The sequence below is a fragment of the Bidens hawaiensis genome, unplaced genomic scaffold (genome assembly GCF_021521415.1).
Source record: "Bidens hawaiensis isolate Kalapana, Puna unplaced genomic scaffold, B.hawaiensis_p1.1 tig00004525_1, whole genome shotgun sequence".
Lineage (NCBI taxonomy): Eukaryota > Viridiplantae > Streptophyta > Magnoliopsida > Asterales > Asteraceae > Bidens > Bidens hawaiensis.
In genome coordinates, this window is record NW_027491273.1 from 846,046 (window position 1) to 863,228 (window position 17,183).

A 17,183-nucleotide genomic window follows, 5' to 3' on the forward strand; every position below is an offset into this window, starting at 1 on the left:
ATCAAAACTATTTTTATTGAAATTATATAACATATAAGTACACAACATAAAAAATGCTACAAATATGAATATAACAATGAGATATAACAATTATAATTTTGATTAAACCGTTTAATAAAGCAACAATAAAATCCAAACTTCTTGACTTAAACCACCATTTCAATCCAAACATCCATACATCCAGTCCAAACGTTCATAAATAATTTCCCAAAATCCAAAGAAAATAAAATAACAAAGTCTCAAAATTTTAGAAAATAACAATGAAGACAATTAATAGCCTTTGTTACTCAATAAATAGTGATTATAACCATTTATTTTGAAACATTCTCCAACTTAGGAGTTAATGTTTAAAATTAAGTTGTTTATTAGATGAATAATTTATTTGTAGAAATTGTATGCTTGGTATCCTGTGTGGATAACCTAGTTAAATGACATGCTGAAAAGATACGTTACTTTAATAGTATAGGAAGATAAGATTTTTATAATTTACTTAAAATAAAATTTTAAATCTATAAATTCAGTTCGGTTCTATCCTATTTTTTCGATTTTTATTACATGCAAAACCAAACCACAAATTCAATTTATTTTTTTTTAAAACAAGTTGCCGGTTTTTGGGTTTTGGATCGGTTTTTCAAAACATGTTTTGATATCCTTTTAGGCAAATTACGCCTTTATATTTTTTGTGTTTTCTGTTTCGGTTGCTACAAGGGGTGCAGGTATCATACTACTATCGTACCGTCAGTGGCGGATCCAGAAATTTTAGCCAGTGGATGTCAGAAAAAGGTTAACCTAGAACGGGACTGGTCAAACTAAAGCAGGTAAACCCAAGATGGGTCGGGCCAAACCAAAATGGGGCAGGTAAAAAAGTTAAACTAAATAAACTACGTACATAAATTTTAGCAACAAGTTTTACTAAACATAACAAACAAAATATATATTACAATTGATCTTTACGTGATTTTATCTTTCGAAAATGGTCAATTATAGTCTCATTCGTAACACCTACAAGTGCTTTTTTTCATCATTGAAATAGCGTTGAATTGTTAATTATTAAAAAATGATACTCTGAATAAATTTATATTTCGGTCTAATAATTATAATAGTCATATTAGACTCTAAATTAGCTAGAATGTTTTAGAAACTTAGAACCTAAATCATCGTGTTTCTCAAATGACAACAAAAATCTCATGCCTTTTGAATTTCAAGAAACACGTAAACAATCAAATCAAAACGAAACCAACGGAAATCAAAATAAAAAATGTAAACAATTGATGAACGCATCTCGTATTTCAAAATAAAAACAAGAAACGACCGAACGACATATGCCTGATTAGATGTGAAAAAACCTTTTCGTCTCTCACTCCTGTATAACTCGCAGATTCCAATTTTTTTATGATGTGGCTAATTAAGCAATTTGGGTTTAATTGTTATTTTTCAAAACAAAATTAAATTTAGGCTCGGAAAGTTGAGCTTAAAAAGTTGGATTTGGGGCACTGAAAAAAAAATAATGATGGCCCACATGGGTCGTTGTCGTTGTGCTTAATATATCAGAAGTTTATAACATAAACCAGAGATTTGAGTACGCTCCCCAGGCGCAACACTAGATCTGCCCGTGAGTATCGTACCGAACCGATCAAATTCCCGGGTTAAAAACCTCGTGTTTGGGGTTAAAATTACATACACTCTGATCCGATTTTTGAAACAGTTTGCATATAGAGTGATTAATAAGGTTCAAGGAAACTAAATTAATGTAAAAATCTGGCGTCAATTTTTGATAGTGAGTTCAGCAAATTAAACGAAGGCAGTTAAATATGACAATTCAAAATCTGACTATTTTTCTGCCATATTCTATTTCTATCTATGTCGAAAATTACTAGGGGTGAGCAAGATAAGGGTTAGGCCCTTGAAACCTTTTACCCGGTTTGTAAAACCCTTAATTAGACTCGAATATATAATATGGGTCGGGTAAATAATTTAAATTTCACCTTAAAGGGTAAAAAGGTTTCAAGGGTCCGATCCTTTTTCAAACCCTTGACCCGTTTACTAGTTTCTAGATAGATATACATCATAAATCTGAAATATATGAGAGATTTGTATTTTATATATGATTCATTATAAATTTCCTAACTACTAAAAAAAATAAAAATAAAAATAAAAGGTCATACTACTAATTGGAAACACACACACACACATACATATGTGTGTGTGTGTGTGTGTGCGAGTGTGTAAAAATCATTAAATTGTTTTCTACATGTAATTTGTGAATGTGAATATTATTTGCATCGGTTCAAATGATTGATAAACTTTTGAAGTTACAGTTTACTGTGTTATTAAATGAAAGTATAATTGTTCTAGGATTCATATATTAAAGACATATATGAGATATGCAACTAGTAAATGCAGAAAAGGAGCTGCGATTGCTGCTTTAAAAAGTAAAGGGTTGGACCCTCGAAACCCTTATTTATACCCGACCCTTCTATAGTTTCGAGGTAGGGTCTCGGGTCCACATTTCTTCCTAAAAGGGTAAATGGTCATGGTAGGGTATTAGGTAAAAGAGTAGGGTCTTACCCTTTGAACAGTCCTAAAAATTACCACCTGTAATCAGTGTTGTAAAAATCACTAGTCGTTAGTCGGGCGGTGGGGTGTGAATAAGGGTTGTAAAATTACCACCTGTAATCAGTGTTGTAAAAATCACATGTAATTTGTGAATGTGAATATTATTTGCATCGGTTCAAATGGTTGATAAACTTTTGAAGTTACAGTTTACTGTGTTATTAAATGAAAGTATAATTGTTCTAGGATTCATATATTAAAGACATATATGAGATATGCAACTAGTAAATGCAGAAAAGGAGCTGCGATTGCTGCTTTAAAAAGTAAAGGGTTGGACCCTCGAAACCCTTATTTATACCCGACCCTTCTATAGTTTCGAGGTAGGGTCTCGGGTCCACATTTCTTCCTAAAAGGGTAAATGGTCATGGTAGGGTATTAGGTAAAAGAGTAGGGTCTTACCCTTTGAACAGTCCTAAAAATTACCACCTGTAATCAGTGTAGTAAAAATCACTAGTCGTTAGTCAGGCGGTGGGGTGTGAATAAGGGTTGTAAAATTACCACCTGTAATCAGTTTTGTAAAAATCACATGTAATTTGTGAATGTGAATATTATTTGCATCGGTTCAAATGGTTGATAAACTTTTGAAGTTATAGTTTACTGTGTTATTAAATGAAAGTATAATTGTTCTAGGATTCATATATTAAAGACATATATGAGATATGCAACTAGTAAATGCAGAAAAGGAGCTGCGATTGCTGCTTTAAAAAGTAAAGGGTTGGACCATCGAAACCCTTATTTATACCCGACCCTTCTATAGTTTCGAGGTAGGGTCTCGGGTCCACATTTCTTCCTAAAAGGGTAAATGGTCATGGTAGGGTATTAGGTAAAAGAGTAGGGTCTTACCCTTTGAACAGTCCTAAAAATTACCACCTGTAATCAGTGTTGTAAAAATCACTAGTCGTTAGTCGGGCGGTGGGGTGGGGACTAACGCTTAATTGGGATTAATGGAGATTAATCGTGATTAATCGGATTGAACTTTAATGTATATTTTTCAGTTTTATATATACATGCACACATTTTTATATGCAATTTTCAGTTTTATACATACACAAACATATTTTGGCCGGAAAGTGGCTGGAATCTCGCTAAAAACCGCTAGTTTTTGCTGGAATCTTCCCGGAAACCGCTGATTTTGGTCAGAATTTCACCGAAAACCACTGATTTTGGTTGGAATCTCGTCAGAAACCGCTGATAATGGCCAAATTTGACCGTTGATTGATTAATTAGCCGACTATCCAAAATTAATCTGTGAAGTAGAGACTAGCGATTAATCGGGGAATAATCAGTGCCTAATCGGGATTTTTACAGCACCGCTTGTAATGAATATAAAAAATACATCCAATCTAGAGAGAGAAAGCACATTGAAAAAACATATAAACTGTGAATTTGTGTTTTTATATTGATAAATTACATGCTGTAATAAAAACTGATTCACTTTTCTTCAAGATCATTATCTGAAGACCATCCACACCTCAAAACAACACGAAGATTATCATATCATAACATCTTTGATTAAGAATGAAAGAATAAACATCCTTCCACTTCCATTCAACCGCCACCCGACTCCAACTACCGCTAAACCATTCTTTAACGCTCTTAGTTTACAAACATTAACTCAACAAAAAGCACCCTTCTTCGGGTGCTCGCTCAAACAGGCTACAACTTGTTACTGTGTGGTAATCCTCGGCTTCCTTTTATTGATACAACCGAACCACGCGCAGAAGCCCGGTTTGTTAATGGCGGGTCTAGAAACATGACGACTACAGTAATGTCGTCATGGAAATGTCTCCTAACCCCTCTGTCGATTTTCTTCAAGTCTGAATATCTCATTTCTCGTTTCTTGGCTGCTATTTGAAGTGCGGCTTTAACTAGTCTTCGTGCAATCCCCTATACAAAACACAAGGTCCCGATCAATTATGGTTTTTGGTTTTTAATACCAATGAAATAATAAACACGTCTAACGGCTTGGGCTTGGGTTCGAGCTCGAACTTAGATTTGCTGGCTTGGCTTGTTTATTTTAATGGCTGAAAAGTTGAGCTTCGGCTCTGATCGTAAAAAGCTAGAGCTAGCTCGTTCTTTTTTTTTTTAATAATTACAAATATTGATATATAAAAAGTCAAAAAACTAATTTTAACATACACATGATGAAAAATTTGTAAACCAGAGAACTTATAATATTATACACATTGTTTTTGCTTATTTTTTTCAATGTTGTTATAAGTTATTTATAATAATAATAATAATAATAATAATAATAATAATAATAATATTATATATATAAGTTATATCACACATATATTAAAATTTGGGGTTTAGGTTTAAACAAGCAAGCCAGAGAACTTATAATATTATACACATTGTTTTGTTTATTTTTTTCAATATTGTTATAAGCTATTTATAATAATAATAATAATGATATTATTATATATATAGGTTAAATAACACATATATTAAAATTTGGGGTCTAGGTTTAAACAAGCGAGCCACGAGCTGAGTCGACCCTGGCTCAACCACTCGAGCTCAGCTCGTTTAGAAACGGGCTTTTTCTGAGCGGACTTTTAGTGAACCTTGAGCTCTTTGATTAGCCCTACTTTTTGATTACTTAATATATTAATTTGTCAAGAAATAAGAATGTGTCAAAATGACCAAACATTTGAATACTACAATTATAAACAATATGTACTTTCTTCACTACGTTATGAGTGAGATTTTACTGGGTACGTTTGCTTGTGGAACAGGAATATCAAGAAAAAAGCAAAAACAAGATAACAGATAATAAACTTACACTGCGTGGATAATTATGGACGATATCAACCGCCTCCTCGTTTGTAAGATGCTCCCATAAACCATCGGATGCAAATATTAGAAACTGATCCTTCGGGTTTAGTTTGTGTATTAATATTGATGGTTCGGGATTAAGAATCGGCATTGAAAAGGGTTCGGGCAGCCTAAACTTTGATAACAAAGGCTCTCTGTTGAACTCTGCCTTCTTTAGATATGCATCACCAATGGATCTTGAAACCTGAAAACAAAAACAAGTATTCACATTGAGTTCATGGTTGACTTTCGAGAGTCAAAAAAGATAACTTTTTTGCAAAATCGATGAGAATTTTATGCCTTTAGAGAAAATGATACATCATTGAGGAACTATTAAACTGATTTAAAGTTGAAGACTGAATCTTTTTTCATAGAACGAAAAGACGTATTCACAAAGAAAGAGTTCACAGTTGACTTTTTGGAGTCAAATGAGCTACATTTTATCTTTAAAAGTGAGAAGAACAATTATGAGTTTTGAAAAATTAGAAAATGGTATTGAACTTACAAGAAAGGCATTGTAACCATGAAAGAATCGGGCCCGGAAAACCAAAAAACATCAACTAATTTTCCATTTGGAAAGTAGCATGTTTGACTTTATAATATTCAAACTAACCTGTATGATCCCCTTAACACGCCAAACATTATGTCTCAACACAACAATCTTTGGATCATCAGGATGCAAAGAATGAAGTTCATCTCTTACAGAAGCATAACTTGCGTTATGCTCGGTCGATAACTGTATAGCAGAAACGCCTCTAACACCTGTGTCAGCTCTCCCTAACACCACCCGTGAATCTCCAGCGTTGGCAACATAAATCAACCCGTTGCAAATAACACCCACCAAACAACATGTCCCCACAGACGCTATTTGCGGGCACATGCGCCATTGTTCTCTTACAACCGAAAGAAACTCATCTTCCGTCGCTAAAAATGCTTTCTTGATAACATTTGCAGACATTTCTTGTTCTTCAGATGCAAATTCTGAACCAAACAAAAAAAGAGTTTATAAAGTGTCATAATTTAAAGAATTCAAAAGAACCGAAAAACTGTATTCGTGAATAATACTAAACCGGATCTTTCTATAGATTAATATGAAAAAAAGGATTATGTTAAAGTTAACTAACTAATGATATAAATCAAATAATAATAACTATTAAAGATAATAAACTCGGTAACATTGAATCGAATTCTTGAAATCACATTTGCAGACATTTCTTGATCTTCAAAGAATTTATAAAGTTACATAAATTTAAGAATTCAAAAAAACTGAAAAACCATATTGATGAATAATATCTTCTGTACTGAGTAACCAAAACCAGATCTTTATACAAGCAAACTAACTAATTAATAATACAAATCAAATAATAATAACTTACTCTTAAGATTAGCGAACAGATTTTGATTCACGAATCTTGAAGTCTCCGGTCCACCATGCCCATCATAGATGCCGATAAACGTTCCAAACAGGCCTGAATTCAAAGAACTCAACGGGCCCGATTCAACCTGACTCTGATCTTCCAACAAATTGTTAGCTTGAATCACAGCCATTGAAAACTCACCACTTACATGAGCCCCTAAATCTTTATACCATAACAACCCATCTGTTCTTCCTATTTGATCTGCAGATTTTCTACCACAACCTTCATCGCCTTCAACCGACGCCTTCCAGCACGGTTTGACCATGTTTAAGTAATTATTCCCAGACAACATTGATCAACTTCCCACCAAAATCAGACCAATTCATCATCTCACAAACACCATACTCATCAAAATTCAAGAATCAAGAACCAAGGATCAAAACTCAATAAAGCCCTAAACTTTGACCTCAATCCAAGTCAAAACACTCAAGATTCTTGAAATTATGAACACCCAACAAAAAAGAAACCCTAATCACCATTAAAACCAAGTGGGTATGGGTAAAGATTGCTGAAAAGCTAATGAATATGTATGAGAGACAAAAAAGATAGTGTTTTTTTTTTTTTTTATGGAGTTGAGAGAATAATAATATGGAGGTGTGTGTGCATACCTTGAACTTAATTCATGTGGACCTTCCTCTTGTGCCAACTTACAAGAACAGTATTAGCTGTAAAAGCCCATATAGATTTGATTGTGACAGAGTTTGTTCATAGATCAGAGGAAGATGGCAATGGATAATAAGAAAATAAGAATAATAAAAAAATAAAAAAAGGGTTTTGGAATTTTTGATTGGGATCTCAGAGGTTTTAAAAACAAAGAAAAGGCTACTCATCAACTTATCAAACAACAGCTTTGGTTTTCATATTCCATTTTTCTTTTCTTTGTATTAATATCAAATTAATTGATAGGAAGACTATGTTTTTTAAATGAGACTAAAGTTTAATCTTAATAAACAATATTTTAGGAGGTATAGCGGCTTAATAAAGGAAGAATGAGATCTTTGTGATATTTGGTTCGAGTCTAAGAGCGCTCGGGTTTTATCACTAGTGGGCTTTTTAGGCAGGTGTTTTCCTGGAGTTTGAGATAAATTGGAGACGTTTAAGGGCTTCGTATGGCTGGGCCAGCTGGTGATGACCTTTTGTTATTGGGTCACCCAATACGAAGTAACTAGACACTTATCTGTTTGTTGGCTGTTAAAAAAAAGTTATACAATTAATACTTATATGTTTATAACTAGTTTTAGAGCCCGTGTTATACACGGATGTTTCAAATTATAAATTACAATATGAAAAAATGTACTACATCTATGTTTGTATCTATAGTATGTGTACATAAATTGATTTTATTTATATCACAAAATGATTTTTTTTAAATGAACTTAATAAAAAAATGCACGTGCAAAAATGTACCTGAAAACACTCTTTTTATTGAAAATTTAATTCTCAATGTCATATATGTATAATTGAAAGAATTTTGGTTATCAACCAATTTCGAGAATAAAACTTCTCATACAATAGTAATTTTAACCACTCAGCTTAAATACAGAAGGAGCGTTACCTTTATTGACATATTTATCAATTTACCATCTATCGAAGGAAAGGAGAACGTTAAATTGTAACGACGGATGTTCTTCAATAACTATATTTTTCTGAGCTACACCATGAAGAGGATTTTGATAAATTTCATGGGGCTTTTCGACTTTGTCATAAAGACAACATAAAATTAACATGTTTACCCATTCAATTTTGTGAATATTTTGCTTCGTCTGAGCATAGTTTTCATGACATGACATGCTTCCCATGCAACGCTCTGATCACCATTGAATGAAAAGTTAATGCTTACACAAATATTTCAAATTTGATAAAAGTTAGAAACATTGATATGTCTAGGGGTGGCATACCAAAAGTGTTCTCAATCTTTTCTTAAATTTTAATAGTCGAGAGAAAAATAGTCAATTTGCCAAATCCCGAACCTTTTAATTATTTCTAAAAATGCCATTGAAAATAAATTTGAAACCCGAATCATGTTTAAAATTCTAACTTTCATCCGTTTGACATTTTCAAGTCAATACTTTGAACCCGTAACAAATTTGGCGATAAATCTATTTGCATTCTCAAACTTTTAAAAATACTTAGATTTTCCATTTTTGACCCGTAACAAATTTTGATCTAAATGTAGTTAACTTGTACCAAACAATCTATTTACCAACTTTTGACCAATAAAAATCAAATTTAGTTCACAAAAAACCCGAAACAACCTTTGATAAAAAAAACTAAGAAATTAAATATGATAAATTTTGTTATGCCTGAAAGTGATTGGTATATATTATCCTAATTACATTTTAGCATATATATATAGTTTACTAAATTTACTGAAAAATAAATGGATAGATTTAAAGCATATATTTTTAATTTATAAATTTATATGACAATTTACAATAATAATAAATAATAGATAATAGATAAATGGATTGTTTTTTAAAAAAAATGGATCGACTTTTAAGTATGTATTTGTAATTTAATGATTTAAAAATTACGTTGTAAAATGGAAGCATATTCAAGTTTTGTTTTTCTTTACAGTCAATATACATAGTATAATATGTTAATGATAACATTTGAAATTATATTCTTTTCAATCTTTAACAAACATGATTTGTTGTTGATTTTTGGATTTCACCAAGTATTTTGGAATATATAGTAAAATAATATGTTAATATTTATTTTTATAAAAATGTATAAATGTAATATAAGTGTAAAATGAAAGTGAATAATTATTGATCTAGTATCAATTAAGATTTTAGTTTTGGAGGGAAAAAAATTTTAAGAATTAACTAAAAGATGACAAGTGCTCGCAATTATTTTACTTTATTAGAATAGATAGATTTAAACCATAATAATTTTGAAAAAAAAAAGAGTACAAATATTGTTTTTACATTCTTGTAATGCTTTTGATACTTTGAATCCAATGAGCTGGTTATGGAGTGATAAGGGAGAGACTTGGTGTTTCATGTGACCCAGGTTCGATTCCTGTCCCCTATCATTTAGTTTCGACAACATCAGGAGGTAATGAGAGACTATGCAGATAGGTGACGTGATATTCACTAGTTGGATCCTTGAATTAGAGTTTTATCTTACGACTCTGTCGCGCCTTCCCGTGACTGTTCACAGGGGGTGCTCTTAGGTGAAGGTTTTCTATAGATCGAAAGACGAGTGTATTCCGATGTAGTTAATTTAACCAGTAGTTCATTTGAAGGATTCGTTAGCCGTTTTAAAATAAATTATACTAATTTTGAAAAAAAATATACAAATATTGTTTTAGTTTTTTTACATTCTTGTATTGCTTATGATACTATATGTGATATGTCAGCACAACTTTATTAATTTAATTGAAGAAATGAAATATTAAATTAAATCTTGTTTTAGCATTTCAATCCATCCTCTTCGAGCTAGTCCCACCAGCCACCAACTTCTATCTGCCATTGCATACGGGTCAACACCACCACCATTGACACCAGCCAAATACATTTCACAACCCGAATAAACACGTTTCGCAACCTTATAAGAGTATCTACAGTCTAGAATGAAAGTCAGCATCCGTAAACTTTTCCCAAATAATTCATTCATCCTTATATTTTCACATTATTGCTATATTAGTAACATTAACAAGAGAATGCATGATCATGACATGTCACATGCTCGCATGTACAAGTCGTTAAGAGTCAGTCAGATGCCATGACAAAACCGAATGAATCATCTATGGATATTATTATTATTATTATTATTTTCTTTTTGTAAAAACGTAAAATAATCATATCGCATCTTTTAAACACATATTTTAACATTTTAGCCGCCACAACTGTTAGAAGTTTAGGATAGCATCCATACTTTTAAGGCTAGGACTAAATGTAAAATATAGACATAAAACATGGATCATTCGTGTATAATCTTAATATTATTTAAGTTTTTCTTTTATTTACTAGCTTATTTCTTCCTTTTATTTTCGATATGAGGTGGTACTTTAACTAATTAACTTTCACTCTTAAAGTAATCTGTACACATGACAATCATGACTAATTATTTAATAAATAAGTTGGTTTTGGTATAATTTTCTAAAGTTGAATCTAGTCACTCAAATTATACATTATTAAGCGACATCCAAGGATAGTCCATACATAACTTTAAGATGTACCCTTGTTCTAACCTGAGCGCTTGATCTTTACACCATCTAATTATTGACTTTAACTAAGGCATTTACAATAAAATGGTTAGTATAAATACGCATAGACATCATTACATAATGGGACTACACAAAACAAATCGAATGACGCAAAATTGCAACAATTCAACATTACTCAACGTATGATATGCCAACCTAGTTTTTTGGCGTGTGATCTTGGTGTTGGCAGCGAGTATCAACTAAGTAGGTTAGTGTATAATATGCCCAACTTCAAATCCGAAATTTATATTAATGAACCAATCTAATCTAGTGCGACTTGCTAACTCTTTTAATCATTGTCCCAGCATATACACCAAACATGTTTATAACTAAAATCCAACCAATTTCTTTGGCATAACTTGACTTGCTCAAATCTAATAATCTGATTAATCCAAAATCCATCTATTAGTGATTACTCATCTTTTGCCTCAAGGGTATAATTAAAATTGATGTACAATAAAATCGTTAACTAAACATGTTAATACAATTTAAAAATCTTGCGAAATTCATGATGTTACAATCACCGCCTTGACATAATTTTCATTACCACCGTCAACAGTGTTGTAAGCTCTAACATCACCATTACCACTTTCTAACCTCCATCTCCATCGCCGTCACCACCGTAGATGCTATTATCACCACCCATGCCACAAAATATAAGTTGGCCTAGGCTTTGACGCGTTTCGAAAACTGGATATTAACACATTTTGGTTAGGCTGTACTAGAGGTGTACAACACCGGTTTTAAACCCAAACCGGACCGGTTTGGTCAACGGTTGGTCAAAACCGGTTTGACTCAAGCCGGTTCGGTTTATAATTCGGTTTAGACACAAGATAGGCCGACCTGGTAACGTCGGTTCGGTTCGGTTTATAAACCGGTTTAACCGGTTTTAAACCGGTTTTTCTCAAACCGGTTCGGTTTTAAAACTGGTTTGATAGATCTTAAGGGGAACCGGTCCTAAAACTGACGGTTTGGGTCGGTTTGAGAACCGGTTTGGGTGAAACCGGTTTTAAACCCAAACCGGTTTGGTTCGGTTTGCCTTTTTTTGTACACCTCTACGCTGTACCATGCAAAAGCAAAAAACAAACACATAATATGGCATGGTAACACACTATGGGAGATTGTAATAAAAAGTCATAATTATATGGGAGATATAACTTTATATTTAATATTGTAACGTAAATAGTCTATATGTATGTATATGTGTTTAATTATATTACAAAGTCAATGAAAATTTTGATTTGACACAATCATAATATCAACGGAAAAAATACGTTAGTTTGATCCCTCAAGTTGCAAGCATGGCCGGGTCAAGAACTATTATAATTTATAAGTGGGCATATTCACATTAACTACTCGGGGCCAGATAATTAGATTGGATTTTTTAAAAAACAACTAATACTCTATAACTTTAAAGCTAAACTAGTTACGATTAAATCAGTGCGTTGCGGTGAGACACAACAAGAATTCGGTCGGTTCGTTTTAGTAACATGTTTATTATTATTTGTTTGTTTTGTGCTTTTGAAAGACAATCTTATTAGTAAAATTGTTAAATTGTCTATTACATAACCGAGAATGCGTTTTTCTGGGCCCGTTATTTTTTACTCGTCCCAGACCCTAAAATTTTAAGGGGTTTTAAATAGAGCCCTGACCGTTAAAATATGTACAATTTCATAAATCACTTTACATAGGAAACCTATATGATTGCATTTAGCATGTTAGGCTATTTATAGAACTGAACGATGAGAATATGCAAGGGTTGCAAACTTGTAATTCTATAACGATGGAGACACCAACGAAAACCGATTAACATAAAAAGTTTATCATACAACTAAAAGTAACTACCACCTATCTTGACAAGAACCTCCCACTGCCGCTCAATCTCACCGTACACGTCATCCGTCGGCAGCCGGTGGCGGCAACAAGGACATGTGTTCCGTTTAACCACCCAAGGCAATATGCACATCCAATGAAACTTATGTTCACAAGGCAGTTCACACACATCTCTCCCTTGCTTCATCTCTTCTTTACAAATAGCACACTCCTTCCCTCCTTGTTTCACCTCAACCGACGGCAACGCCACCACTGCCGCCACGGATGCCGCCACCTCTTTCCGTTCCTTGCCATCTCTACACCCCATCACATCAACTTACTTCTTGCATCTTGCCACTATGTCAATATACTTCAATAATATCTCGCTATTGGAAAAACCAATGCCGGAGAGACTCAACGTGGCGGCAGAGACATGGCGGGAGAGAGATTCCCGCCAATGTGTTGGTGATAACGTTTTTAACGAATTGGGGTCATGTTGGTGGAGTTCACATAGTAGTAGAAGTAGAAGAACCGAGTCAAGATCACGGTCTTTGAGAATGGTGGCGGTGTAGGGCAGCATTCGGGTGGTGGTCGGGTGGAGGAAGTTGATAAGTTGGGAGAGGATTGATAAAAGATGGCGCGCGATGAGAAGGGATTTTTGGTGGAGGGAGAGGAAGTGAAGGTGGTGAAGGGAGAGGGAGAAGATGGTGTGCGAGGATAGGAGGGTGGAGAGGCGGTGACGGTGGCGGTGGAAGAGGGTGGAGATGGTGGTGGTGAGGGTGGAGATTTGTGGCGGTGTGAGGGTGGAGAGGGCTGCCATGAGGGTGGTTTTGGTGGTGTTTTCTTCCATTATGGGATCATGTGCCAAGAAAAGAGATAAGCGGTTTTATTCTTGTGGTTAAGTGTGTGGGGATGAGTGTTTCTAAATTTGTGGTGGGATCTAATTGAGGATATATAGTCAAGTGTTGACTAAAAACAATCTTCTTTTGTAAACTTTTGTAAATAGAGTAGGTTTATAAAATCTAAACTTTAGTGAATTAGGATAATTTGTTGTGCATGTGGGGTCTAAGGTTTGACACATTTGGTGTGTTGCATCACATTTAGAATGGCCGGGCCATAAAATCGAGTATGAGACACGATTTTACAATCATGTACGAAATTGAGATGATTAATCATTCCATTACCATCTTTATTGTAACACGACCCAAATTGATCGATTTGTTAGTAAATTATGAGACAGGCGAAAAGGCGTTTTAACAAAGCAAATAATGTAATTATTTTGTAACACAAAATCATGGTACATCTGGAAATGATAAGATGGTCATTGGATACCATTTAGCAATTAAAGTAAGGACCTGAAATAATATATATGAAAAGTGAAAGGACAAAAAAATAATATATGAAATTTGTACAGATATTATGCTTTTGAGCATATGGTTTGGAGTATTTTAGATGATCCTTGCTTGCTAAGTGATCCCAGATGAAGTGAGTCACTGAGTTGATGTGGAAACTTAACAAGATTCATGACCCCACTAAGCATAATAAATACACATATTGATTTATATGATTTATATGTATATGTAATGTTATATTTTGGACCTTATAAAGTTGCACAATCACAAAACTATACTTCTAAAGCTTATCATTCTCTTAAGACTTGAATACTTTTAACTAGGGGTGTTCATAAACAGTTGAAACCAACTGATTGCAAATCGTCAGATTGAAAATATTTAGGGTTCAGTTCACGGTTTGAAACTTGAAACCCGCCATGACCTTTTTTATCGTAATTTTTCATTTTTGGAATATGTAATCATGACGTCATATATAGGTATAAATGTATAATATTCACGAACCATCAGTAACATTTTGTAAGGCTTTTAGTACAAACTAATAGCTTTGAAAATAGGTAAAAAACCGATTCAAACCGAACCGTTTAGGCCGACCCTACCAACCCGACTGGATTGATTTGCCGCTTTTCAAAACCTTGGTGGTTCCAACTAAAATTTTTGTAGGTAGCAATGTCCAGCTACAAAATTTCATAAAAGGAAATAAAAAATATTTAAAAAAAAACATCAAAGAAAAATATTAATGTGACATGTTAAATAATCAATCAACACTTTCAATCGTTTAAACTGAGCTTAGAAAAATAAGGGTAAAGTGATAAAAAGTTGAGCTCATACACCCTTGATGCAGAGAACATAACCAATCATGTATATTTAGTAGATAAACTCTATATTACTTATGAAATTAATGAAGAAAACATAAAGTCACATCAAGGAAAATGAGAATGGAAATAAGCAAATCAATTGATTGTAACTTTGTATAACTAGAAGTTACACCCTGCTTGCGATGCGCACATATAATGTATATATGTTTGGGCCTTTGGGTGGACAAAAGTGAAATTGCACTAGTTTCAACGTTATTTACTAATTTCGTGAAATAACGTTAAAAGTGACGAAAGGTTAATCAGGCATTATGTGGCGGCATTGATAGCCGAAAGACAAGGGTACATGCACCAATCGGCTAGGTCCTAATAGTTGAGTGTTATGTGTCTTATGTCCAAGGCTTTATGCAAAACCACTATCGAGCCAGGGGTTTTACTGGAAGCAGACTCTCTATTCCTATGGAGCAGAGGTAAGACTGTCTACAACTTACCCTTCTCAGACCCTACCATAGCTTTGCTATTGGTGGGATTTACTGAGTACGATGACGATGACGATAATTTGTATAACTAGAAGTAAGGGCAATTATGTCATATCCAGAATCAATCATCCTCCTACTCATGATTTAGAGAAACTAAAACTTAGTGTATGTTTGTGTGTGTAAATGAGACCTTTCAGAGTGTGAATGGAAGGGAGTTGCTGGAAATGTTGGAAACTTGTCCAGAAGTGTATGTTTGTGTTCTTTTTTTATTAATTTATATTTTTAATCACTAATAAGGCAAGCAGAAGTGAATAAAAAACAATTTGGCCCATTCATGCATCTCTTTGCATCCTATAGCAGGTCTTAATAATGGGAACATGTGTAATTGTCAATTGTAAAATTTACTATTAAACTATAAATTGGTATTTGTGGAAGCTACATATCCCAGTTTAATCTCTCAACCATGCATAGGTAATTGTAATCGAGAAAATCTAAGAATAATAATTTTTTTATACGCCCCACATAGGTCTATACCGGGGCCATAACCCGCCCGTATAGCCCTATACGTGGCGATTAGGGGGGGGGGGGGGGGTTGTCCCTAGTAGGACCCTATTTATATGGGAGACTTATGTCATACAAGATATTACATCTAAACAAACACGTTTCTACTTTATATTCACGTATCATTAAAAATGTTTTGGAATGTACAAACCTGGTCCACTTTTGTAAGAAAATAAAGTAGATACATGAAAAAGCAGACACATGACGACAATCTGACGTATAAATAAACAAAAGTAAAAAGCGGGCAACGTCTATATATTCCAAGGCACTTATGATGATACGTAGTCATAAAGTAGATAGACGAAATAATTTCCCACATATCATTGCTTTAGCGGTAAAAAAAAATAAATAAAACAAAATAAATAAAAACTCATCTCACATGATACTTGTAAGTATTCCCAAAAATGACTATTGTGATTTTCTCATTGTATAACTAGTAAACTATGCATCACCAGTTGTACCGTGTCTTTTGAGGGTAGGTTCGTCATTTATAATATGTAATTTTGTGATTACATATATGTAATCACAAGTTTATATATATGTGCAATAACTAATTTACATATGTGTAATCATGAGATTACACATAATAAATGAAAGTCACAAAACTACCCTCAAATAATATTAAGTACATAAAACAAAAAGTCCTTATAGTTCTTAAATTACTTGGAACATGGATGTTCCAAAATGATCCTGATCACACACACATATATAATAAGGGTTAGTATCATTTCAGTACTCCAAAAAAGTTAAGAAATTCTAGGAACTGATAACCACCAAACATTTTTTTGATTTTTCATATATTAACATTGTTTGAGACTAGTTTTACCATGCTTTATATATAAATTTTTTTATTACATATAAAAATCAATGGTTTACATATGTGTAAAATTTATATAACAAAATTACATATATGTAAAAAAAATTAGATATGTGTAAAAACTAATTTTCATAATTGTAATCGTAAATATAGATATAAAAAGTGATAAAACTACAATCAAATTACATTAACATACAAATTTTTTTTTATAAAAAACGTTTGTTATTAAGAGTTCCTACAAGTTCTTAAATAATTTAAGAGTTCTGTAATGATACTCATCCTATATAAA

General features: G+C 33.1%; 1 protein-coding gene and 1 pseudogene across 1 annotated transcript; both read right to left on the minus strand.

Moving 5' to 3' along the window:
• Nucleotides 1-4,176: 4,176 nt before the first annotated feature.
• Nucleotides 4,177-7,348, minus strand: LOC143626892 (putative protein phosphatase 2C 38). The gene is made up of 4 exons (XM_077096829.1): nucleotides 6,807-7,348; nucleotides 6,044-6,411; nucleotides 5,399-5,635; nucleotides 4,177-4,500 (listed from the first exon to the last, which is right to left on the minus strand). Exons 1-4 carry the CDS (start codon nucleotides 7,138-7,140, stop codon nucleotides 4,270-4,272), a joined length of 1,170 nt encoding a protein of 389 aa, XP_076952944.1. The 5' UTR covers nucleotides 7,141-7,348; the 3' UTR covers nucleotides 4,177-4,269.
• A 5,544-nt stretch (nucleotides 7,349-12,892) lies between these two features.
• Nucleotides 12,893-13,778, minus strand: LOC143626893 (E3 ubiquitin-protein ligase SGR9, amyloplastic-like; annotated as a pseudogene).
• Between the last annotated feature and the right edge of the window lie 3,405 nt (nucleotides 13,779-17,183).

Coding starts and splice junctions, on each gene's coding strand:
- LOC143626892 (XM_077096829.1), bottom strand. CDS start 7,140: ATGTTGTCTGGGAATAATTACTTAAACATGGTCAAACCGTGCTGGAAG. Junction 6,412..6,806: donor TCTGTTCGCTAATCTTAAGA/GTAAGTTATTAT, acceptor TGTTTGGTTCAG/AATTTGCATCTGAAGAACAA. Junction 4,501..5,398: donor TCCATAATTATCCACGCAGT/GTAAGTTTATTA, acceptor TGTTTTGTATAG/GGGATTGCACGAAGACTAGT.